The sequence below is a fragment of the Sceloporus undulatus genome, chromosome 5, assembly GCF_019175285.1.
Source record: "Sceloporus undulatus isolate JIND9_A2432 ecotype Alabama chromosome 5, SceUnd_v1.1, whole genome shotgun sequence".
In the NCBI taxonomy this organism is placed as follows: domain Eukaryota; kingdom Metazoa; phylum Chordata; class Lepidosauria; order Squamata; family Phrynosomatidae; genus Sceloporus; species Sceloporus undulatus.
In genome coordinates this window covers 149,751,085-149,775,571 of record NC_056526.1, presented here as the reverse complement: position 1 = coordinate 149,775,571, position 24,487 = coordinate 149,751,085, and the positions used below count along the sequence as shown (strand labels likewise).

The following is a 24,487-nucleotide window of genomic DNA, read 5'->3' as shown; positions in this document are numbered from 1 at the left end:
AATCCAGAGCAGGGTTACCAGGTGTATCCTCACCACAAAGGAAGGCAAGGCACTGCCAAATGAAGGGCATTCAATAAAAATGTAGGACACTGCAGAATAAAAGCTAAAAACACTCATATAAATTCATTGTTCTTCATCATGCTCAAAATGGAGGACATTTTAGAATTCCTACTGGACAGAAGGTTGAAATGGGTATCCTTGAAAAAGAGGAGGACATTGGTCATCCTGCTCCAGGGCAACAAACAAACAAACAAACAAACAAACATACTGGACATGCTTTAGGACTTTCAATCCTTGGTCCCAAAAGACACTGCATAAATAATCCAGTTTGATACCGCTTTAAACTGCCCTGGTTTAGTGCTAGGGAATCCTGGGATCTGTAGTTCATGTGGCACATTCTGAAAGTGAAGGCTCAAATGTCTCACAAAACTACATTTCCCAGAATTCCCTTAGCATTGAGCCAGAGCAGTCAAAGCAGATTATTTCTGCAGTGTGTTCAGGAACAGTCTGGTCTTGATTCCCCCCAAATGAACTGCTCTTTTTGTGAAGCCTCCTGGAAGAACACTTATTTAAAGAGGAACAGTATTTAAACAAGGATTAAAAACTGTCACAAATTCTCCCTCTTTACACAGTGGTCCCTAATCTGTGTTCTTTAAGGGTCTTTTTTAGACTTCAGCTCCCAGAATCCCCGACAATTGGCTGACGTGGCTGAGGCTTCTGGGAGCTGAAGTCCAAAAGCTCTTTAAAGGGCACAGTTGGAACCTTTCACCAACTGAGGGCAAAATGGAGGCAGGAAGAGCCGTCCGTTGCCATTACTGCGCCTGCGCAGCGCCTGGGAGCATGCGCAGTGGGGCGCTGGTGTGCTCCTGGAAGGGAAGAAGGGCAGGAGCAGCCACGCTGCCTTTCTCTTCCCAGGATCCTTGTGGTCGGTGGTCAGGACCCAGGTGAGAAAGGTTTTGGGATGAGGGAGCCCCAGTTGTCACTGGAGTGGCTATGGACTGGGAAGGAGGCTGGGGATAATGGGAATTTGAGGCTGCATCTACACTGCATGGATAAAGCGGTTTGAAACCGGTTTAAGTGCCATGGTTCAAGGCTGTGGAATGCTGGGAAGTGTAGTTTGTTGTGGCACCAGAGCAAAGCTCTGCTATAAAGTGCAAAGCTCTGGTGCCACAACAAACTACACTTCCCAGCATTTCACAGCCTTGAGCCATGGCACTTAAACCGGTTTCAAACCGCTTTATCCATGCAGTGTGGATGCTGCCATAATAGAAAAGGATCAGGATGCCTTGGAAATGAGGGCCATGTCTGGTCTCCCTGAAAGGATGACAAGGCACCACCACCACCACCACAACAACAACATGTCCTGTCTACACACTCATCCACACTTCAACAATAACCCAGTTTGACACCGCTTTAACTGCCACAGCTCCATTCTATTGGTTAAAGTTAGATTGGTTTAAAATTGAGAATTTTACTATGCTCAGAAGTGAAGAATCGTAGCATATTGGGAGCAAAGGATTGTTATTCTAGGTCACGCCAAATTCTCCATTTTGGAATGTAAACAATTTGGAAACGGCTCCTAATTTAAGAGCATAACCCCAATAAAAGGAAGTCCTGCATAGACAGTTTGGAGAAATTGAAACTAAATATATATATAGATAACAATTTGATTTTGGGCAACCCCCACGAGGGATAGAGACGTACGGTTTGAACATCCAATGACTGTCATGTTTAATTCACATGTAACCAGTGAAATGTGAATTGTAGTTTTCTTTATTCAAAGTGCTATAAAAAATTGGTTCACTTTAGAATCGGGGTCCCAGTAATTTGGGTGAATTTCCTACTGGGAACACTGCAGCAATAAACTATATTTTCCTTTCCAGCCGGCTCCAGGTCTCCTTTCTCTTTATAAAATAAAATTCTGGTTTTAATTAATTAATTTAAATTAATCTGCAACACTGTGTGGTGGTAACAGAGTTCTCTGACAGAGGTCTGCCCTGACAGGGGAGGCAAAATGTCTCACCAAACTACAAATCCCAGCATTCCCTAGCATTGAGCCGTGGCACTTAAAGCGATGCCAAACTGGATTATTTCTGCCATGCGATCCGAAATGCTCCAGAATGATCCACATGGTTGGCTGAGATAGTGGCAAAAGTCATATATACAAAATTACTTTCAGGCTCTGTTTATAAGGTGTATACAAATCATAAATGAACTTTATGTTTAGACTTGGGTGCCTTCCCCAAGATATCTCATTATGTATGTACAAATATTCCAGAATCCAAAATTATAATAACCTTTTGTGGGTTTTTCAGGTTATGTGGCCATGTTCTGGAAGAGTTTATTCCTGACTTTTTGCCAGCATCTGTGGCTGGCATCTTCAGAAAACTATGATGTTGGCCACGAAAGCCTTTGATGTCACAATGATAATAACAATTATAATCCTAAATCCAAAGCCCTTCTGCATTTCTCATAAGGGAGACTCAATCTGTATGCAAAGTGACAATCCATGGACCATTGGTAGTCCATGAGGATAGACTGCTGGTCTGCAGCAAATTTCCAGGAAAGGATAAAAGAATTATAATTAATGAGCATAAATGTGTTACATGAAGGGACGACACAATTGTTACCTCCACATCAAATAGCTTAAGAAGCAGTCCTCCAAAATGCAGTGTTGGTAGGCTCCCATATTGCTAGCTTACCAAATGCAAGTGTACTGTGGGACTTTCAGTTAGAATACATTACTATAGATAATTATCTCTAATTTCTTAATACATTTCTGAGATTAAATCAGTGTAAATGAATGAGATCATTATCATCCAGGTGTTGTGGTCAGAGACTACAAGTTAGGGATCCACTGTTGCAAAAATACAGATGGAATGCAGTTATGGATGGAAGCAGACCAGCCAAAAAAAGTATGATCTTAGTTCCTTAGTAATTAAGATGCAGAAAAAGAAAAAAATAATTCTGTATTTAATGCTATTTTAATGTATAACTTTTCCATGTTTTTAATTGTACAGTTCTTTTAATATTGCGAGGTGCTCTGGGTCCAAGTTCTGGGGAAAAGAGTGGGATACAAATAAATAATACATAATAATAATATAATACTCAGCTGTTGGAAACTGAAAGATATTTTAACTGTCCATTCCCCAGGCCTGAGGTGCTGATTTTGCCACACATGTTTTGGCATGTTTGTCTGTTTTAGCTAAAGGCCTTTGCAAAGGGCACAATGCCAGTGGGCATGCCAGTGGTATTCTATATTTTTCAGCTGCCTTTGACTAAGAACAGTATAAATCTGGCTAAATGGTAATGCTATGGATAGAGCAAGCCAGTTCAGACTAAACCATTTATAGTTCCTTGCCATTTCATGGGTATTGCTGTGTGACTGATGTGCTAACACTTCTGTAAAAACGCCCAGATTTGAAGGACGCTGTCTGAAGTTTGCTTGGCTTCTTTTTGGGTGAATGTGGCCATCTATATAAATAAAGGTTAATAATAATAATAATAATAATAATAGTTTGTTTATCTCAGAAAGTATAATGCAAAACTTAATGGTAGTTTTTACTCAAGTCATCAGAGATTTTCATATATATTCCCAATCATCCTTTTGAATGTCTTGTGAGGGAGACTGGCTCCTTCATATTACAGATGTCGGGATTAACAGATAGTCTGTTCTCAGCAGAAGTTCTACTTCATATCATATTTGGTTTACAGCTTGTGGTATAAACCACTAGCTCAACACACACACACACACACACACACACACACGCCTCGAAACAAATCCCAGAAGAAGCAGATAACATGGCTTGACAGATATATCATGATCATAAAATCATAGAATCATAGAGTTGGAAGAGACCACAAGGGTCATCCAGTGCAACCCCCTTCCATGCAGGAACTCACAATCAAAGCATCCCTGACAGATGGCCATCCAGCCTCTGCTTAAAGACATCTAAAGAAGGAGACTCCACCACGCTCACATGGTTTTTAGTTTAATTCCTGTTGTCAATGCATGGAAGGTAACTTTCTTGAATACTTTTTCTTAGAGGTCTAAATCTGGCATCACACCACACTTGAATGCTAATGTGATCTAACCTCTACACACATAATTTAGCTCTCTGTTCTGCTTGACAACTGGATGATGAAGGGGTCTCCAGCCTGTCCAAGCAAACCTTTAGGGTGGAGGGAGCATAGATCAAAATAGATGAATTGGTGGTATTGTGGGCCATTTGTATTTACATGTATTTACTTAAAATCATGTATTTAAAATCATGCCGAGAGCCAGCATGGTATAGTGGGTTGAGCATTGGACTACAACTCTGGAGATCAGGTTCAATTCCCCGCTTGGCCATAGAAACTCACTGGGTGGCTTTAAGCAAGTTACACTCTCTCAGCCTCAGAGGAAGGCAAAATCAAACCCCTCTGAATAAATCACATGATAGATTTACCTTAGTGTCATAGTAAGTTGAAAATGACTTGAAGGGACAGAACAACAACAATTTAAAATCTTATAGGTAACTACCTTATTAATAGCAACTTAAGTACACTACACCCCATATCCATGAGGAATACCTTCCCAGACTTACCATGGAAATGTGAAACCATAGATAGGCCAAGAAGGAGGGAGCCATTCTGGTCATATTTTTTTCAGATGTGGGTAAGTGAAACTATGGATATAGTTTCTGTACAGTAGGCCCTCAGTATCAGTGAGGGATCCGTTCCAGACCCTCTCGCGGACACCAAAATCCACAGGTGCTCAAGCCACATTGTCACCAACTGCGATGCATGCACACAGCTGCACCATCTTTAGGAACAGTCTGCCATTGGGAACAAAGGAACTTAATAATGACACAGCCATGTGTACACGCCGCCATGGCACAGCGGGGGCTTTGTCATCCACGGATGTTTGGATCCGCAGATGACAAGTCCATGGATACCAAGGGCTGACTGTTCCACTCTGAGAGGTGAAAGCTGGAATTCAGGACAGCGTACCTTAGCAGAATTGATAGCTCTGTTGAAGGGGAATAAGATCAATAGTCTTAAAAGGAAAAGATTAAGAGAAGCAAGAAACAGTTTAGACTTGAAAGTTCAGTGAGGGAACTGAATAAGAAATAACTTGTAACCACTACTAACTTGTAACTGTATAACCATACACTCTATGAAACATTCTGGAAAAGGATACAATCTTAACCTATGCTTGCAAATGAAGTTGAAGTTCATTTGTTTCAAAAAGGAGTACTGGCTGAATAAATTCACAAGAATGTCAACACAGATAACATGCTACCAAAGACAGAATATCTATAAGAGAAGGACACTGGGGACCCCAACCCTAATTGGTTTAAAAGGAAGTGTAATAAGGGAATAAAAAGGGCAAGTGTCAAAACCAAGAAGTCAAGGGATGATTCTGAGATAAAAAGATAGCCTCGGAGCATTGGCAGGGAGACTGCCTTCGTCACAGTAGTGTAATTGCAATATTCTTGTATGAAAGATAAGGTCTTTTAGCATCAGAGTTAAATGTAATACAGGTTGAATATCCCCTTTTCGGAATTCTGAAATTCAAATACTCCATAATCCCAAACATTTTGACCTTCGACAACAGGTGGCATAGTATGTATCTGTACTGTATTTGTGAGGCTGGAGAGAGATGTGAAGATTTGTGAAATGGCAGGAATTCACACCCCTGCCATTTCTTGCTTCAGTCTCTGTCTCCAGCCTCATTATTTCTCATTATATTGGTATATATGTATACAGGTATTTTAAAACGAGGAAAAAAAAATCTGAAATATGGAACACTTCTGGTACCAAGCATTTAGGGAAGGAATATTCAACCTGTATCTTTATTATTTAATTAATTAATTTTTTTACAAAAATAAAGGAGAATCTCCAGTCACAACAGAACTGCACCCTAAGATATCAAGCATCAGTTGTGCAAAAGTGGACAAATGGTGCCCAATTAATACAATTACTGCGTTTTGGTCTTTCCCCTCTACGCTTATTTGGTATTCAATCCCATTGCAATACATGCTTCTATACTGGTTATGTTTGTTGTTTTTTTAATATAAAGGACTCTGGCAGCCATCATCAAATAATTAACAACTTGATAACATTTGTACAGTCTCTTAGGTGTAACAAAAGAAAGAATTTTAGACAGTAGTGTTGCTTACTGTCTGTATCCTCTTGACATTTTTGAAGTGTCCAATTTTTTCACAAATTGCCATGACATTGCTTCGGGGTATGTAATAAATGCCTAGAATTATATGTATAAATACTAAAGATTGAAGTTCTTATTGCTAAATTGACATTAAACAGGAAGAAAATTTGCTTTATAATGTGATATTGGGTATGCAGTGTCATAAATGTCATTCAGCAGAATAATGATTGTTGCCAGCAGGCGTCTCAGTATGCAACTTTGAATATAAAATATTACTTTTTAATGCAATTTTAACACAATGAGGGAAGCAAGGGAGCGAGCTAACCAATTTATATGGGTTATTTCCCCCCCAAAAAAATACCGTATTAGTAATAAGAAAAAGTTATGGCTTTCTTCAACAGAGTATACATGATTCTTTACTGAGAAAGTTTTTTCTTTAAAAACTATGCTAAAATTATTTCATTATAATTAAAAATACATTAATACTGTCTACTACAGCTTCTTTTTATCGTTGTGTATGAAAATAAAATTTTCTTAAATGCAGTTGGGCTTTTCTGCCCAGTTTGTCTCCTCTTATGGTGGGTCCTTGGTATGCGCTGGGGTTTGGTTCCATGACCTCTCGTGGATACCAAAATCCGTGGATGCTCAAGTCTCATTAAATACAATGGACTAGTAAAATGGGTCCCTTATATAAAATGGCAAAATCAAGCTTTGCTTTTTGGAATTTATATATTTTTGAAATATTTTCAAGCTGTGGATGCTTTAGTCCGTGGATAATAAATCCGTTGATACAGAGGACTTACTGTACTTAGAGATGGCATAAATTGTAATCTTGTTTGCACATTAATTTTGTCCTTTGACTATAAACGATTATATGACTCTTAATTCAGAGTCAGACAACATGAGACTGATAGGATATAGCCAATCCACCCCATCCTACTTTGTACATGGTTTAATATCATCATTATGTTCAAAAGAATGCTCAAAATTATGCAGTATAGACTCCAGTCATATATGGAGAGAGTACTAACAGATGTCCAAGCGGAGTTCAAAAAAGGAAGAGGCACTAGGGACCATATCACAAACATACAATGGATAATGGAGTGAGCCAAAGAAATCCAGAAAAATTAGCGTGTGCTTGATAGTCTATAGCAAGTCCTTTGATTGTACAGATCACAAAAAGCTATGGAATGCTCTTAAAGAAATAGGAATGCCACTACATCTGATAGTCCTGATGAGGAATCTATACTTAGGACAAGAGGCTACTGTAAGAACAGAATACGGAAAAACTGAATGGCTCCGAATTGGCAAAGGGGTTAGACAAGGCTGTATCCTTTCATCCTATCTGTTCAACTTGTATGCAGTATATCAACAACCTAAGATATGGAGATGACACCATATTACTAGCAGAAAACTAGACATGGAAAAATCACTAAAGAAAGTCAAGAAGATTGTATGTCATGGGCAAGTTTACTCATATCTACACTGCTCCCTCGGGTTACGAAATTAATTCGTTCCGCGGCCGCTTTCGTAACCCGAAAAGCCTTCGTAAGCCGAATTGCCATAGGCGCTAATGGGGAAAAGCCGCGTTTCGTGCGAAAAAGCGCCGAAAAGCACCAAAAAATTTTTTCGTAACCCGAAAATACATTCGTAACCCGGAACAATGATTTCCAATGGGATTTTTTCGTATCCCGGAAATTTTGTAACCTGGGTATTTCGTATCCCGAGGTACCACTGTATTTTGTAGTTTGTATGTACAGCACTGTGCAAATCTACAGTGCTTTATAAATAAAGCATAATAATAAATAATAAGTGAAAAGGCAGGCCTAAAGTTAACGTTAAAGAAAACAAAAATAATGACCACAGGATTTACATAAATTCAATCCAGATAATGAGGATATCAGAATAGTTAAAGATTTCCCATACCTTGGATCAAACATTGATCAGAATGGTGGCTGCAATCAAGAAATCAGAAGAAGAGTAGTAATGGGAAGAGCATCTATGAAAGAACTAGAGAAAATCCTAAAGTATAAAGATATACAGCTGAACACTGAAGTTAGACTTGTTCAAGCCTTTGTATCCCCTATTACCATGTAAGTACATGCTTTGAGAGTTGGACAGTGAAGAAAGCAGATATGAAGAAAGTTAATTCATATGAGATGTGGTGCTGGAGAAGAGTACCAAGGATCCCATGTACAACCAAAAAGACAAAGAAGGGGGGGATGTCCTTGAACAGATCAAGCCTGAACTCTCCTTGGAAGCCAAAATAACTAAATTGAGGCTGTCTTACTTTGGCCACATCATGCAAAGGTATGACTCATTAGAAAAAACAACGATGCTGGGGAAAGTGGAGAGTAGTAGAAAGAGAGGAAGGTCACATGCAAGATGGATAGACTCAATCAGGGAAACCATGGGCCTGAACCTACAGGTAGAGAACAGGGGGACTTTGAGACATCTTATTCACAGGGTCGCCATGAGTTGAGATTGTTAGCTTGAAAGCAGCTAACAATATCTATCTATATTATATTATAGCATAGCATAGCATAGCATAGCATGGAGTGAATGACTGAATGACTTCCAGTGGGGAGAAACAACCTTGAGTATGTGGTGGCCGGTTGCATGCCATAGGTATTGTCTGAGCACTGTGCTCACCAATGGGTGGGAAGCAAGTGTCAGTAGTGTTCCCCTGGTACAACAGCTCCTTTCTTAAGACTGGTGATTTGCAAAACTGGAGACTTCATAATTGGTTTGGATCCTTCTGGTCTTCCAAATACCATTCAAATACAATAAATGAATGCTTATATGTTATCATTTGTGCTTTTAATGATTCTGTAGAAATAACAGGTTTCTAGAGTCTATAAGTGCAATTGGCACTCCATATCCATGGATTCCACTATCCACAGCTTGAAAATATTTTTAAAAAATAAATTCCAGAAAGCAAACCTTGATTTTGTCATTTTATATAGGCAACACCATTTTAGTCTTTCGATGTATTTAATGGGAGTTGAGCATCCATGGATAGGAGGTTCTGGAACCAAAACCCGGCAGATACAAAGGGCTCACTTTATATAGACATCTACATTGTTGTTTTGATTAAGGAGTTCAGTGTTAGATAAAAAAGACAACCCCCAGCCAATAACAGAATAATTGATTGATTGATTGATTCCACTTATATGCCACCTTTCCTTTGGAGCAAGACTCAAGGTGGCTCACAAAAAGAATCAGCTATAACCTAATCTAACAATAAACCTAACAATATAACCTAACAATGCAGTTGCCAATTAAACAAGCCTTAAGAGAAGCATTTCAACCTTTTAAAATAGGGGTGGCGGGGGCACTGCAAAAGGTGGAGAAATACTCAGCAATGGTGTTTTGAGAAAGGGAGTGTGACAGTCTGGACAACCTAGAGGATTGGACTAGGACCCTATAACTTCAATATATGTTGTCCTTGAAAAGGAACACTTTTGATGGTTCTTCAAGGCTCTGAGCTTTATTTCAGAAATCACAGCAATGCATATCTAATGTTGTAGCACTTATTTCTGTTGTCTTAAATTTTAGCTTTCCTTCAGTCCTGTCTCTTTACACAGGCTTTCTGTGAATTGTGAGGTAGCTCAGTGAAAGCCCGAGTTTATTTTTGATCAGCAAGAATGATCATTTTATAATTGTATTATATTTTTTAAACTGTTAGTACTGGAACTATTATTGTGATCACTGCTTCGATATTTTATGGGGGAGAGAGTATTTCAGTTTTGAGCAACAAATTATCAAGAAGAAGAGCTGTTGCTTTATTCAACTGTTTTGGTGTACCTGGTAGTGAGAGAGTCAGTTCTTCTAATGATAACCTCAGATGAGTATCTTAAGTCTATTGATCTTTGCATACCACAGCAAACATGTAGATTTCTGCAACTTGCTGACACTTGGGCAGTGAGAAAACAAATCTTGTACACAATTTTTGAGAAATACCGGTGTATATATGCTTTGATGTTGCATGTGTATGTGCACTTTGTATCTCCTACATGTCTACCTCTAGGAACTTATTTTTAGTCTTTGGTTTTCAATATTGGTATAGCCTGAATTTTTACTCCTTTTTCAGTATGACTGTAAATCTAATGATCTGTCTATAATAGGAGAATACCATCATTAAATTCCTTCATACTAATGAGCTTGAACAGGTTCCTTTCATGCCTCCTGTTTCATTAGCTTCCATTTTAGCCTTTCCCTTTTTCCTGCAGGATATTGAGTTATCTTTGGCCAGAATTCTCTATTGTTTCCTTGGATGTTGTTTCTGTGCAAATCCTTTCATTGTTAAACATTGCCAATGCTGAATGGCAATGATGGGTATTGTAGTCCAACAGTCCCAAAGGTCCGGGGTTTCCTCTCAGAGCCAATTATGGTCTCATTAATAAAGGTTTGGAAAGGCATATATTGTGGTTTTTAAAATGGAACTAGATACTTTTAGTGGCCATTAATGCTGTATTTTTCCCCTATAAATAATATTCTGTCTCCCAGAAACAGAAAGATGCCTAAAAAGAAGACAGGTGCTCGCAAGAAGGCTGAGAATCGTAAAGAACGTGAGAAACAGATTAGAGCTTCAAAGGGCAATATTGATCTGGCTAAACATCCCTGCAATGCTTCAATGGTAAATTAGGAGGCGTGATAATGTCTGATACAATTGAAACACAAGTCCTGGTTGAAAAATTCTTCCTTTCCTTTTCCAGTGCCAAGGATAGGACAGAGAGGGCATATTTTCAAGTTTAGTGCTTTTAAAAAAGACTAACACAAACAATCTAGCTCCTGAGTCCATAGCTGAGAGATCTGTCAAAGCATATTTGGTGTTATGAATCCTTCTGAGAAAATATAATACAAAACAACAATTTTTATTTATTTATTTGTGTAAATATTTATATCCTGCACTATATCCAAAGATTTCAAAATGGCTTACAATGAAATAAATCTAAAACCATAAATAATAACACCAATTTTAAGGGATTAGAAATATATTAAATAGATCAGCAGTTAAAAACTGGACAATAGAAAACCTGTTAAATCAGTTTAAAATAGTAGAACTATAGTGCATGAGAAGATTGAAAGCTTTAATAAAACATTTTAATTTGGTGTCAAAATCATACCAGTGTTGGCACCATTATGGCTTCCAAGGGGTGGGCTTTTCAAAGTTGGGGTGCCACTGCAGAGAAGTTCCTCTCCCATGTCCTCCAGCAATGCAGTTCCTCTACTGCTGTGACCCAGAGGAGTAGACCTCCCCTCTTGGGAAGGCATATATAAAGAGGGGCACTCCTTCAGGTATCGAAGTTTTACGATATCTATGGGATGCAACACTATCTAGAGTCCCCACTACTGATTTAAGTGACATCAGAAGTGAAGCTGGGGTCTTAATACATAGCAAACCTGCCTTGGGCTTCTTTCTTATGTGTATGGGGAGGTAGAGAAAGAGAAAGACAAGGGGCCATTGAATTGTGCTAAGACAGATGAGAATTCTGCAACCTTCCAAATGTTGCTGAAGTGAAGCTCCCAGCAACCAGAGGCAGGATAGTCAGTCAGGAATGTTGAGAGTTGTAGTCAAACAGCATTTGGAAAGCTGCATGATTCCCATCTATGTATTAATGGAACTGAAATATCAGTACAGTATGTGAAATGCATATTCTACTCAGACTACAGAAAAGATAGCTCAAAATCCTATCACAGTTCTGAGTGGTATAAAAGATTTCAGACAATGGTTAATCTGGCTTTGTTTTATTGTTAGAAAGAAAGTGTAATTTTATTTTGGATTATATAATGTTGCAAAATGCTACTTTAATTCACGGATTTGTCAACTCTAAATAGAAATTCCAAAAACCTAATTATTCTTTCTCTTATAGGAATGTGACAAATGCCAAAGGTAGGTACACATTTCCTTTTTTCCCCCTTAAATGAAACTGTTTTGACATTGTTAAAACATACTTTGTTCAGTCATTTGTTTCATCCTTTTTTCTTCTGACAGACGACAGAAGAATAGAGCATTTTGCTATTTTTGTAGTTCTGTTCAAAAATTGCCCCTCTGTGCGCAATGTGGTAAGTACACCCAGCTTAAGATGCATTTCTGTTCATTCTCATGTATTTGTTACTACTGTAGGTCTCTGCCTAGAATTAACTTCATAATTTATCCTGTGGTTTTCTTTTGAGATGACTTGATATTCCATTTGATACTCCTTTTGAGATGACTTGCTTGGGGTGAGATAGGACAAGGGAACCTGTTGCCCTCCTAGTCATGAAGAGATAGCATTTGAGTTGTATGGGGTTCTCTTGAGCTCAGGTAGTCTTGCCTAGTGATGAAAGAGTATAGAATTTATAGTTCAAAATGATTATGAGAACCAAATGTTCCCTACCCCTGAATTTGGACATACTGTATTCACATCTTACAAAAGGTACTGCAGCTTGAATTCAGGTGACCTGAAGAATCATACCTCTTTATATGAACCCATTAATGCTCTAAAATCTTCATGAAATACCCTTCTTTCTATCCCACTACCTTTTAAGTTTTGTTTTAGTTTTTGGAACAAGGGAGAGGGCTGCTCCCAGAGTCTGAGCCTCCTTCCCTACAAAGGTTAGGATGGTTCTCTCCTTGCTGATTCTATCAGGCTTTTAGAAACTGACTGTGATTAGCTTTCATGGGTATGATGTCCTGTTTTATATGGTTTTATATGGTTTTTTAAAAATGAATTTAAAAAGTTTTAACATGTATTATTTTTTAAAACATAACTTATATGCATACTTTTAAATGTATGTTTTGTATAGTTTTTAATCAGTACTTTTTAAATAAGTTGTGTACCCCTAAAAGTTCCATTATTGGGAAAGGGTGAGATGTAAAGTAACACATAAAATAATATTGCATTGTTACTATTATTAAAAGCAAAGCTGTTGTAGCTGGGAATTTAGAGTGACGAAATAGCATGGAAGTAATCACGTTTACCCGAGTGGGGATATTTGGATTGGAGAAGGAAGGGGTATATCAACTTGTTGCCAAGCCCCCTACTTCCCAACTCTGAAATCAGTTTTTGCTTTTCTTTAAAAAAAGAAAGGGGGGAAAAAAAGAAAGAAGCAGTGGCAGCAGATGATGATCTGGCTGGGACATTGTGTACTTTTTTCTGTGTAGCTAACATCCCATTCAACTGAAAAGGGGTCACTCTTCCTTTAGCACAGATTTATAAACCAGGCTCCACTATGCACATTTGCTTCCCAGGGGTAGTTGCCATTCTTTTCCTTAGCAATCATGCCTTTATTTCATTGTGCAAAGAGAGCAGCCCTTTTGTGAAACAACTGGTGCTGTCATAACCTGATTCTTGCTCCCTGTCACAGTGAAGACAATTGTGGAGCACAGGGACAAGGGTTTAGGACATATAGTCAGCTATGAAAGAGTACTGGAAACTATTCTCTTATATCTAAGAACATAGAAAAAGTGAAGAAAGAAATGCTGTAGCTGAAGAAGTGGAAGTCTGGGAAGAAGTTCTCTAGCCTTTATAGTGGCCCAAGAAGGCTTCTTTCAGCAGGCATTATCATCAAGAGTGTAAAGATGTATAAGTTGGTAAGAGGCTGTCAGGATCCAGATCCCATTTCTGCCCCTGAAATCTCCTTCATGTACTAGTATGGCAGTACTCTTACCTTGTTTTCTTGTGAGAGCTGCAACTGTTAGTTACTTTAATCAGTTCAATTAAATATTAAGATACCTACCTAATAAGGCAACTTGCTAATTGGCTTTTTAACATCAACACTTTTAAAAATGTCTACTGCAACAAACATGTATGCCATCTAAAACAAAATATTTTTCTTCTTCAAAATTGCTATAATCAGATATACATTGATTTAGTCAGTTAAAAATGCATACAGATATTTCTTGATTAGATGACACCATAATTCTTATGTTTTAAATACATTTTTCCTCTGTATTAGGTAAAACAAAGTGTATGATGAAATCATCAGACTGTGTCATAAAACATGCTGGTGTGTACAGCACTGGACTTGCCATGGTGGTATGTATCTAAAAATAAAAATAACTTCTAGAACAGGAAATCTTTGGGAAGTTTTGGCCTTCTTGATATCTTGGCTACAACTCCCATAATACCTTACCCTTGATGTAATAGTTTGAGCATTGGACGACAACTTTAGAGACCAGGATTTGAATCCCTGCTTGGCCATAGAAACCCTCTGGTGCTCTTGGGGAAGCCACATTCTCTCAGCCTCAGAAGAGGGCAAAGGCAAACTGCATTTGAAGAAATCTTGCGAAAAAACCATATGTTAAGTTCATTTTAGGGTCACTGTAAGTCAGAATTGACATGAAGGCACATGGCAACAACAACTTCATCAAAACATCTGGACTTCTGTTTTTGGATACATGATAGATTAACTACCTGTTGCAGAGATTACTTGTTTGACTGTTTCCATGGTTCTTACCTTGTTGTTTCTCTGTATTATAGATATTGGTCCTGGAGCAAAATGCAGAAACCATAATGTTTGTACAGATTATTTTACATGCTGAAGGTCTGTTGAAATTAGTTGAAGCAGAGCCATAGCTTAGTATAGCCCAGATTGTAATGACTGAGACTTCAGATTCATAGATTTTAAGAGAGGCAGCATATTATTTCCATGAGCCTGGATTCATTTGAGTCTGATACCATGGGTATGGTGGGGAAGATGTGGCACCCAGGACTGGAAACCTTTCAGACTCTGCCAGTCCATGCTTTTCTGCTTTGCTTTATTTTTAAAGATGAATTGCTTTGCCATAAGGCTCATCTCCACCGTTCAGCATAAAAAAAATCCTGGGTTTTTTTTGAAACTAGAGTGGGTTTCAAACCACTTCAAGTTTTCTCCTCCCCGCTATTTTTTTGTAGCTCATGCACACCTTGGAGAATTCTTTAGGCAGAAAATTAACCCCAGACATAGTAAAGTTTGCCATCACATACATAATGGTATACGTCCCTGGCAGCTCAGTCTAAAAACATTTGAGAAACATGTATTAACTAGTATCTAGTGATTTCCAGATGTTTTGAGCTAGTGCTCAGTGATGATGCTCATCAGTAATGCTCAATAATGAAAAAGTGGCTTCTTTGGATTACAGTTTCTAGAACTCTAGAACTGAAATACAAAAAGGATCAGTTTTTCATGCTGTGCTTGGTCTCCTACTAAGAGGAATGTTTACATAGAAGACAACAAAGATCCACAGTAACCTGTCCATTATTTTTCCCCAGGGGGCAATATGTGATTTCTGTGAAGCTTGGGTTTGCCATGGCAGGAAATGCCTCAGTACTCATGCTTGTATCTGTCCTCTTGCTGATGCAGAATGCATTGAGTGTGAGAGAGGGGTCTGGGACCATGGTGAGTTTATTCTCTGGTTAGAAGAGTTTTCTGCTCAGTTGTAATTGCATTTTCGTTAATTGTCAGTTGCATTACTTGCAATATCTAGTTGTGCATTTTCTCAGTCTCTTTTTTTTATATACTGAAAAACAGACAGAGAATTCTAGCAGTAGAAGAAAAGGTGGGTAATTCCCAACCATGAGACAGGCACAAACATTTTCTCCACAGGTCAGTCCATATATTGACATTGGATTATGTGTGCTGTTGGACTGTAAGACCCAAGATATCATATTGTCCCTACTATCTGGGGCTGATGGGAGTTGAAAGTTGGATTTTACACATCCCTAATATGTGGTTTGGGTGTTGGACTATGACTGTGGGGATCAGGGTTCAAATCTCCATTCAAGCATAAAAACCCACTGGGTGACCTTGGGCAAGGCACACTGTCTCATCCTCAGAGGATGGCAATAACAAATTCCCTCTAAAGAAATTTGTCAAGGAAAGCCCATGGCCTTTGATTTGCCATATGTCTAAAATGACTTGAATGCACACAACAATAATCTAAACATTCCCAGTCACAAAAATGTGCTGCTTAATTGATGCACAAGAGTCTATAGTCTCACATTCAAGGGAATTGTGTTCCCCACTGTAGCAAAATCTTCGATAGAGTATGTATACAAGCTGCTTTTAATGGATTAGCACATGAAGCAATTTATCAAATTTATTCCAATGAATTTGACTGTCCTGTTGTCATATTTTCTGTGTATGACAATAGAAGTCTATTCTTCAGTTGAAGCAGGTTTTAAATTGCCCACTTATTGCATGGTATTTGAATAAGCTCCACTGGTTATATTTAGATTGAAAGACAGCATTTTTTTTTAAAAAAGAAGGAAAGTTGCAATCTTATACTTTTAAATAAACTTCAACACACTGAGTCTTAGTTACATGTATATTATGAGCAAAGTCAGATTTCTTTCTCAGGTTTTATAGAAGTGATCACTTGCAGGTGGTAGGTGACGTGCAGATTGGTTTTGATAGGTTCTTGTTCTCTCTCTCTCAATTTTCCAGGAGGGAGAATATTCAGCTGCTCTTTTTGCCACAATTTCCTTTGTGAAGACGATCAGTTTGAACATCAGGCCAGCTGCCAGGTTCTGGAAGCCGAGACCTTTAAATGTAAGCTGATTCCCTAAAGCCTCTCTTTGGAAAGGTTAACCCACTTTAACTGTTTCTGAAATATATCATAGAATCGTAGAGTTGGAAGAGACCACAAGGGCCATTCAGTCCAAACCCCTGCCATGCAGGAAATCTCAATCAAAGCATCCCTGACAAATGGCCATCCAGCCTCTGCTTAAAGACCTCCAAGGAGGGAAACTCCACCACACTCTGAGGGAGTGTGTTCCACTGTCAAACAGCCCTTATTGTCAGGAAGTGCCTCCTAATGTTGAAGTGGAATCTCTTTTCCTGTAGCTTGCATCCATTGTTCTGGGTCCTATTCTCTGGAGCAGCAGAAAATAATTGTGCTCCCTCCTCAATATGACATCCCTTCAGATGTTTAAACAGGGCTATCATATTACCTCCTAACTTTCATTTCTCCAGACTAAACATCCTCAGTTTCCTAAGTCGTTCTTCATAGGATATGGTTTCCAGACCCTTCACCATTTTAGTCGCCCTCCTTTGGACACGCTCCAGTTTCTCATTGTCCTTTGTGAATTGTGGTTCCCAGAACTGGACACAATATTCCAGGTGGGGCCTGACCAAAGCAGAATAGAGTGGCAATATTACTCCTCTTGATCTAGACACTATACTTTTATTGATGCAGCCTAAAATTGCATTGGCCTTTTTAGCTGCCGCATCACACTGTTGACTCATGTTCAGCTTGTGGTTTACTTGGACTCCTAGATCCCTTTCACATGTAGTCTTGTTCAGCCAGGTGTCCCCCATCCTAAATCTGTGCATTTTATTTTTCCACCCTAACCAATTAGTTCAGTAGAGTGACCTCATAATGACTAGATGACATTATTTCCACATATGAACATCCCTGTATTTTGGCATCTTCTCAGGACTCTCTTCTCTTTGCCCTGCCCCTCACAGATACATCTTGATGGTTCCTCCCAGGCTCTGTAACACGCTTCCTAGATATACTAGGCTGGGACCCTCCTTGCTACCTTTTCATAGGGAGGTGTGAAAACTTTTTTTGGTTTGGAAGGCCTTTGAGAAATGATTGTTCATGGGGAAAGCCCCTTTAATAAGGTGCTATATCGACTCTTTTTTAAAATGGGCTTGCTTTTAATTCTATTGATACTTTAATTATATTTTCACCTCTGTATGATGCACAGACAGACATTTACTGTATCTGTATCTAACTTTGTAAATGCCTTGAGTCATATTTAAATAAATCATAGTAGTAATACATTGGCCCATAAAATCAAACTCAGAAAGTCTCACTGTTGCTTGCCCAATATATACCACTTTCTCTGGCCTTGGTCTCAGTAGGTCTTGGCAGTGTTGTCCAGCATGGTAAAGTAGAGTATATACTTTATGCCCCTCCATTTCTTTACAGAACTAAACAGTGAGCATACTGACTGGGGGATTATGGGAGTTGTCAAAAATGTTACTTAGCTCTGTTTGTGATGTCATTGGGGTGCTGAACAGTGTCTGAATGTATAGCTAGGCTATATCCCCGAACTTTTAAATATCTGATTTTTGAGTGTATGTAGACTATTCAGCAGTGGGAAACATGTTGATGGGCTGTAACTACCATAAGCCCTAGCCAGCACAGCCATGGGCTGAAGGATGTGGAGAGTTGCAGTACAACAACAACAACAACAACAACTGGAAAGCTACAAGTTGCTCCCTTCTGAACTGCTAGACTTGCAATCAGCAGCATGTGCAGGAACACCTTGCTCTAGTACCTGGCTTATTGTCAGTATGCTTTCAGTGTCTTTCCTCTATGTGAAGTTGAAGGCTTTCATGGCCAGCATCCATGGTTTTTTGTGGGGTTTTCAGGCTATGAGGCCATGTTCTAGAATTTTTTTCCTGACATTTCGCCAGCATCTGTGGCTGGCATCTTCAGAGAATGCTTTGCCTGGAAAAAGTTGGGTGTATATATACTGTGTGAGCCTGGTAATGCAAGAGTGATTTGCATGTGTATTGTTCTGTGCTGATGGCTGGCCTCATGCTGGGAGGCTAATGCAAAAGAGGATTAATGTCTGCTAATTAGTGCTGGGAAAGCCCCTGACTATGAATGGTTTCCCATTTGCATTTGCTGAGTCCTTATTTTGCTATTCCTCAGGATTGGTAGCCAAATTTTGTTCATTTTAAGGGTTTCTTCTTTCCAGTTGAAATTATCCATATGTTTGTAGATTTCAATGGCTTCTCTGTGCATCCTGACATGGTAGTTGTTGGCATGGTCCAGGATTTCAGTGTTTTCAAACAGTATTTTATGCCCAGGATGGTTTGTGACATCTTCTGCTACTGCTGATTTTTCTGGCTGACCCAGTCTGTAGTGTCTCTCATGTTCCTTGATTCTTGTTTGCACACTGCATTTGGTGGTCCCTATGTAGACTTGTCCGCAGCTGCATGGTATGCGGTAAACTCCTGTGGCTGTGAGAGGGTCTCTCTGGTCCTTGGCTGAGCGAAGTATTTGCTGGATTTCTTTGTCGGTTTGTAAACCATTTGCAGATTATGCTTCCTTACCACTTTGCCTAGTCTGTCTGTGACTCCTTTCATGTATGGTAAAAAATACCTTCCCTTTGGGTGGCTGCTTGTCTTCAATTCTCTGGGTTTTCCTGGGCCTGGCAGCCCTTCTGATGTCTGACCTGGAATAACCATTAGCCTGTAGAGCCCGGTCCAAGTGTTTCAGTTAATCTTCCAAGAAGTGGGGTTCCTAGATGCGTTTTGCTCGGTCTACCAGTGTTTTGATTGTGCTTCTTTTTTGTCCTGGGTGATGTTGGAGTCCCAGGCTCACACAGTATATATATACACCCAACTTTTTCCAGACAAAGTATTATCTGAAGATGCCAGTCACAGATGCTGGCGAAACGTCAGGAATTTTTTCCCCTAGAACATGGCCACATAGCCCAAAAAACCCCACAAAAAAAATCTCTCCTGTATATTTCCACCCCCATTTTGGTCTAGTCCTCACACTCTGTGGGAACATCATTAAAAATGTCTGCTCCCTTTTGTAGGCTGAGGCTAAGTGTTCATTTTCCTTGCACTCAAAAGAGGCCCAAGCACATAAAGCCTCAAGCTATTCACTGAACTGAATAGCTGACCTTGGTTAGAAGGCAGAAGAGTAAAGCCACAAAAACCTCATTATTCAACCATGCTTTTTATCTCACCTAATAGGTGTTTCCTGTAATCGACTTGGGCAGCATTCATGCCTCCGCTGTAAGGTAAAACCAAAAACATTTTAAAGGAGATGTATCAAATGCACCATTCTTGTACTTTAAAGTTGCTGACAGTTCTTGTCATATCCTTTCCCACAATACATTAAAATTGTATCTTCTGGTTGTTGTATCCTCTTCCTATCATGCTTTCATTAACATAGCTGCCATGCTGTGTTCCTAGACATTTACATTCCTTCACTCTGGTCTTTCAAAGCTGTAACTGCTAAAATTACCTGCCTTACTCATTGTTGTGGCCAGAGTCCTGCTGCTGCTTTTTTCTTTCTGCTGTTTTTCTTTATTTCAAGATGCTAAATGCTGTTATCTTTCCCTTGATATCTATGGCACCAATCTGTATCTGTCTGTATTGTCAAGTTAATAGTTCATTGCACTATTGCTGCTAAATCAGAGCTTAAAAAATTACTTCTAAGGATTGGAGCTTCCAGAATCCCTAAATTGAGGGGGATTTTGGAATGTGTAATCCAAAAAACTAACATTTCAGGCTAGAATTACCTAGATCCTAATCAGTGGGATTATTGCATACCCACAGTTAGTCAGATAAAATATTGTCCGAAATAGTATTGACCATCTAAAGACACATGGATCTAGTTAGAAAATGTCTTCTTGCTCCATGGACCTTATGTCCTATCAGAGTTGGTGTCATGCACCTCATTGAATGGCATATTACGTTACTGTGGTAGCTCTGAAAGCTGCTGAGTTGTGTTTTAATACATTTCATCAGCAAAGGAAGACCTAGTGGGGCATCTGGATTGTCTTCTTTTCTATTCCTGCTTTTATATCTCGCCCTTTCCTCTAAGATGGGGTGCCATCGGGTGATATCATATGTAGGTAACATGTAAGCAGGTTGGTTGCCCATGAAAGCCTGGGGCAGAGACGAGTGGGAACCTTGAAGAGGCCTTGGAAGCAGTCACTGGGGCAGAACAGCCAAGGGAAAACCTGATGGGAAGGAGAATGCTTCTAGAGGTGGAGGAAAGCCACAGCAGAAAGGTAGAGAGCATACTGATGGATCCTACAGAGAGAGGAGGCTGCTGATGGAAGCAATGCTTTCTTTTTCTTTCTGTCTCATCTGATGAAATAATTTTTCATTCCTTTCTCCTTGTTTTATGTTGAAGGCTTGTTTCTGTGATGACCACACACGGAGCAAGGTTTTCAAACAGGAAAAGGGAAAGGAGCCTCCTTGCCCAAAGTGTGGGCATGAAACACAGCAGACCAAGGACTTGAGCATGTCAAGTAAGTTTGCCATCGGACCACTCACTGTAACCCCTGCAGTAGGAGGTTTTTGGTTTTTCTGTACTAGAGACCTTGGCATGGGCATCTGTTTAAGAAACCAGAGTTTATGACACAGTGATCAGGCCAGTTCGCAGCCTGGGAATGTCCTTCTCATCTTAAAACAGGGTTTTCCCAACATTTTTTTCATCACTTTTTAATAAATTCAGGGAATTAAGAATTTATGAATTCAATTACTGTGTCCACCTCTACTCTTCCCTGTCCCTTTCCTTGTTTCCTAATTGTATGAAATACTGAAAGTGACAGGACAGATTTTGATTTGATCCAGACTCAAGCCATTTTTGTTTTGCAAATATTTGGAAAGGATTGATGCAGTTCACAGTGATGTCATATTCTTTGGGTTTCACTGTAATATCTGAACAGCTGATGCTTCTCAGCAACCTTGGATTGTCTTAGTACAATCTTTTCGTATTCCTAGTAAATGTGTGAAGTGATGAGACTAGGGTTGATAAGGCTGTGGAAGAGATTCCATCAGTAATTGGAGATGACAGCAGGATTGCCCTGCACACCTCTCACCCTCCCATTTGGGAAGACCAGTGGCCAATAGAGGAATCACCCTGCACCGGAGAACAGATCTTTGAAGGAAGAGAGGGGCTTGCTTAAGATACCTTGCAGGCCTGATGAGGATTTTCTGAGGTCTGTGCCTTACCTCTCAGAAGAACTGTGAAATACACTGTGTAATTTATGTCCAAATTCAGGGAAGTTCCTTTGAAAAAAGAGAGAATGAAAGAGAAAATAAAGATTCTGAAATATTTTTCTGGCATCTCCTTAATGGAATGAATAAACTAATTTGTTACTTTAAATTTACATTTACAACTTCATATTACTGCTGCAGATCATGATATAATATTTATTATATTCTATAATATTTATACACATCCAAGAAAATTCACTACATAGAAATTGTTATGTAATAAGCTATTTGTGGATTTATATGGCTTTTCTAACCTCTGCCTTACTTGATGTGTAATTCTAAAAGAAAAACTGTGACAATGGGGACTCTTGCATGTTCTCTCTTTTTCTAGCACGCTCTCTGAGGTTTGGCCGTCAGACAGGAGGTGAAGAGACTGATGGAGCTTCTGGCTATGACGCCTATTGGAAGAATATTTCAGCCAGCAAAGATGTTGGTACAGGTGATCATGAGGAGGAATATGATGAATGTGAAGCCGAGGATGATGATGAAGAAGATGATAATGAGGAAGGAGGGAAGGATTCAGAAACAGAAGTGACCGATGTGTTCAGTAACTTGAATTTGGGAAGGACATATGCCAGTGGCTATGCACATTATGAGGAGCCGGATGACTAAGGTCTTGCTCTTAAGCACCATGGACAGGAAATAACTCCCCGGAATGTAATAGCACAGCTTCTAGATAAACATGCTCAGTGTCTGGTTGCCAGCTGTGCTTATGATGGGATAACATTTGAGAAGAACTCTGTTTGTGTTTTAGTGAATTGTATGTATGGCACTGGAATAACTCTATTAGGCTTTCAAATAGCAAAGCTTATTAGGAATCAAAGGGAATGAAGCAATTGTAGGAGATCAAGAAAATATTTCTATGGCTAATATATTTTAGTAGGCTTGGAGAGAAAAATGAAAATCAGTACAGAAATCTTAATAATTCTCCCCAGAGTTGGAAAAATTTATTTTTTATACTACAAGTCCCAGGATCCACAAGCCTGCATTGTCAATGGCTGAGGAATTCTGAAAGTTGTAGTCCAAAAATAACATTTCCAAGACCTGGTTCTCTTCACAGCATAATTCATAAATGTGAGAAGGCTAAGGCGTTTTTGTTTCTATAATTTCATCAAAAACAACATTATTCTTCTTAAGTAATTTTGATGGAGTGGTTCTATTATTATGATGTTATAAATTATAAGTATTTGTGGTGATGAGCAGCTACTGTTTCATTTGTATATACTGTATGTGTGTGTGTGCATGCATGCACATACACATATATACATATATATCTATAACAGGCTGACTCCTGTTAAAACTGTATTTCCCCCCATAAATATAGATCCTGCCTGAACACTTGGAAAATGTATGCTACAGGCCATTGTTCTCAAAATTAAAGTTACTTTGACATTTTGTGTAAGTAAAGCTGATCAATTTTTTCTCTTGTGTTGCTCTCCTGGAGCACTATCAGTTCATGCCATTTTGAAGCACCGTACCTTAATTGTAACTTGCAATGTGATGTAAATAAATTTTTATCTTACATTAATCGCCATAAAAATATCACTGCATTCTCCTTCACCAAATAAAGTCCATCACACTCTTTCACTGTGTAGTCATGTGTTCTGTGGTTGTAGGACAGGGTGGCATCACTGAATGTTTGGTCCATGAACAAGATGACAAAAAGCCTTCCTGAGATGAATGAGACTGTGTAGATTACTGCACTGCCCTCTTATAGTGCTGCTATTCCACTTTTACTGCTGTGGCTGCCTCCTGTTGCATTCTATGGTTTATAGGTTATTTATTTATTATTGTTATTATTATTCTGTGTAAGGAACACCATTTTACTATGTCATTATATTTAATAGGACTTGAGCATCCACAGATTTTGCTATCCACTGGGAGTCCTGGAACCAAACCCCAGTGGAAACCAAAGGCCCACTGTAATTTCATACTCCATCATTGTTTTCCACCAGTCTAAACAGACCCATGAGAAGTCCTTACTGTAAAACCTGTCTTCCACTGTTGAAAAATGGCCATCTAAATAAGTTGGGGCAGTAGCTCTTTTGTTTATTCATTAAGAAAATAACAAGAGGATGCAGGGCCTGCTAAATACTTTAGCTCAGCAGTGTCTTGTGTTTTTGCTTTTGACACACGTGGTAGGCATTTTTCACGTCTGTGCAGTAGGGCTTTGGCAATTGAGAGCAAAATGTTCTCTCCTTGAGATGTCTACAACATCATTAGTGTACATGGCATGTTAAAAGGGTGTCATTTGGTTTAAGCTTGATGCACTAGAAAAGAAATATTCATGGTCTAATAGGAATACAGTGGTACCTCGGGTTACGAAATTAATTCGTTCCGCCATTCCCTTCGTAACGCGAAAATTTCGTAACCCGAAATAGCTTTCCGTTAGCGCTGGAAGCCTATAGCATTTGAATTTCGCGCCGAAAAGAATTTCGTAACCCGAAAAATATTTCGTAACCCGAAACAGTTTTTGCCAATCTGACTTTTTCGTATCCCGGAAATTTCGTAATGCGATCATTTCGTATCCCGAGGTACCACTGTATCAAGGACTCGCTTTTGTTGGTTTAGGTCACTTGGTGCTCTTGGGACATCTTGGTTGGT

The 24,487-nt window shown here is 39.1% G+C and overlaps 1 protein-coding gene across 1 annotated transcript; it reads left to right on the top strand.

Moving 5' to 3' along the window:
• Positions 1 to 848: 848 nt before the first annotated feature.
• Positions 849 to 23,470, top strand: ZNF330 (zinc finger protein 330). Its single transcript, XM_042468808.1, has 10 exons — positions 849 to 944; positions 10,661 to 10,790; positions 12,028 to 12,047; positions 12,150 to 12,220; positions 14,096 to 14,175; positions 15,391 to 15,517; positions 16,565 to 16,669; positions 19,844 to 19,890; positions 21,015 to 21,132; positions 22,215 to 23,470. Exons 2-10 carry the CDS (start codon positions 10,671 to 10,673, stop codon positions 22,493 to 22,495), a joined length of 969 nt encoding a protein of 322 aa, XP_042324742.1. The 5' UTR covers positions 849 to 944; positions 10,661 to 10,670; the 3' UTR covers positions 22,496 to 23,470.
• Positions 23,471 to 24,487: the final 1,017 nt, after the last annotated feature.

Coding starts and splice junctions, on each gene's coding strand:
- ZNF330 (XM_042468808.1), top strand. CDS start 10,671: ATGCCTAAAAAGAAGACAGGTGCTCGCAAGAAGGCTGAGAATCGTAAA. Junction 14,176..15,390: donor GCACTGGACTTGCCATGGTG/GTATGTATCTAA, acceptor ATTTTTCCCCAG/GGGGCAATATGTGATTTCTG. Junction 16,670..19,843: donor GGAAGCCGAGACCTTTAAAT/GTAAGCTGATTC, acceptor CTCACCTAATAG/GTGTTTCCTGTAATCGACTT.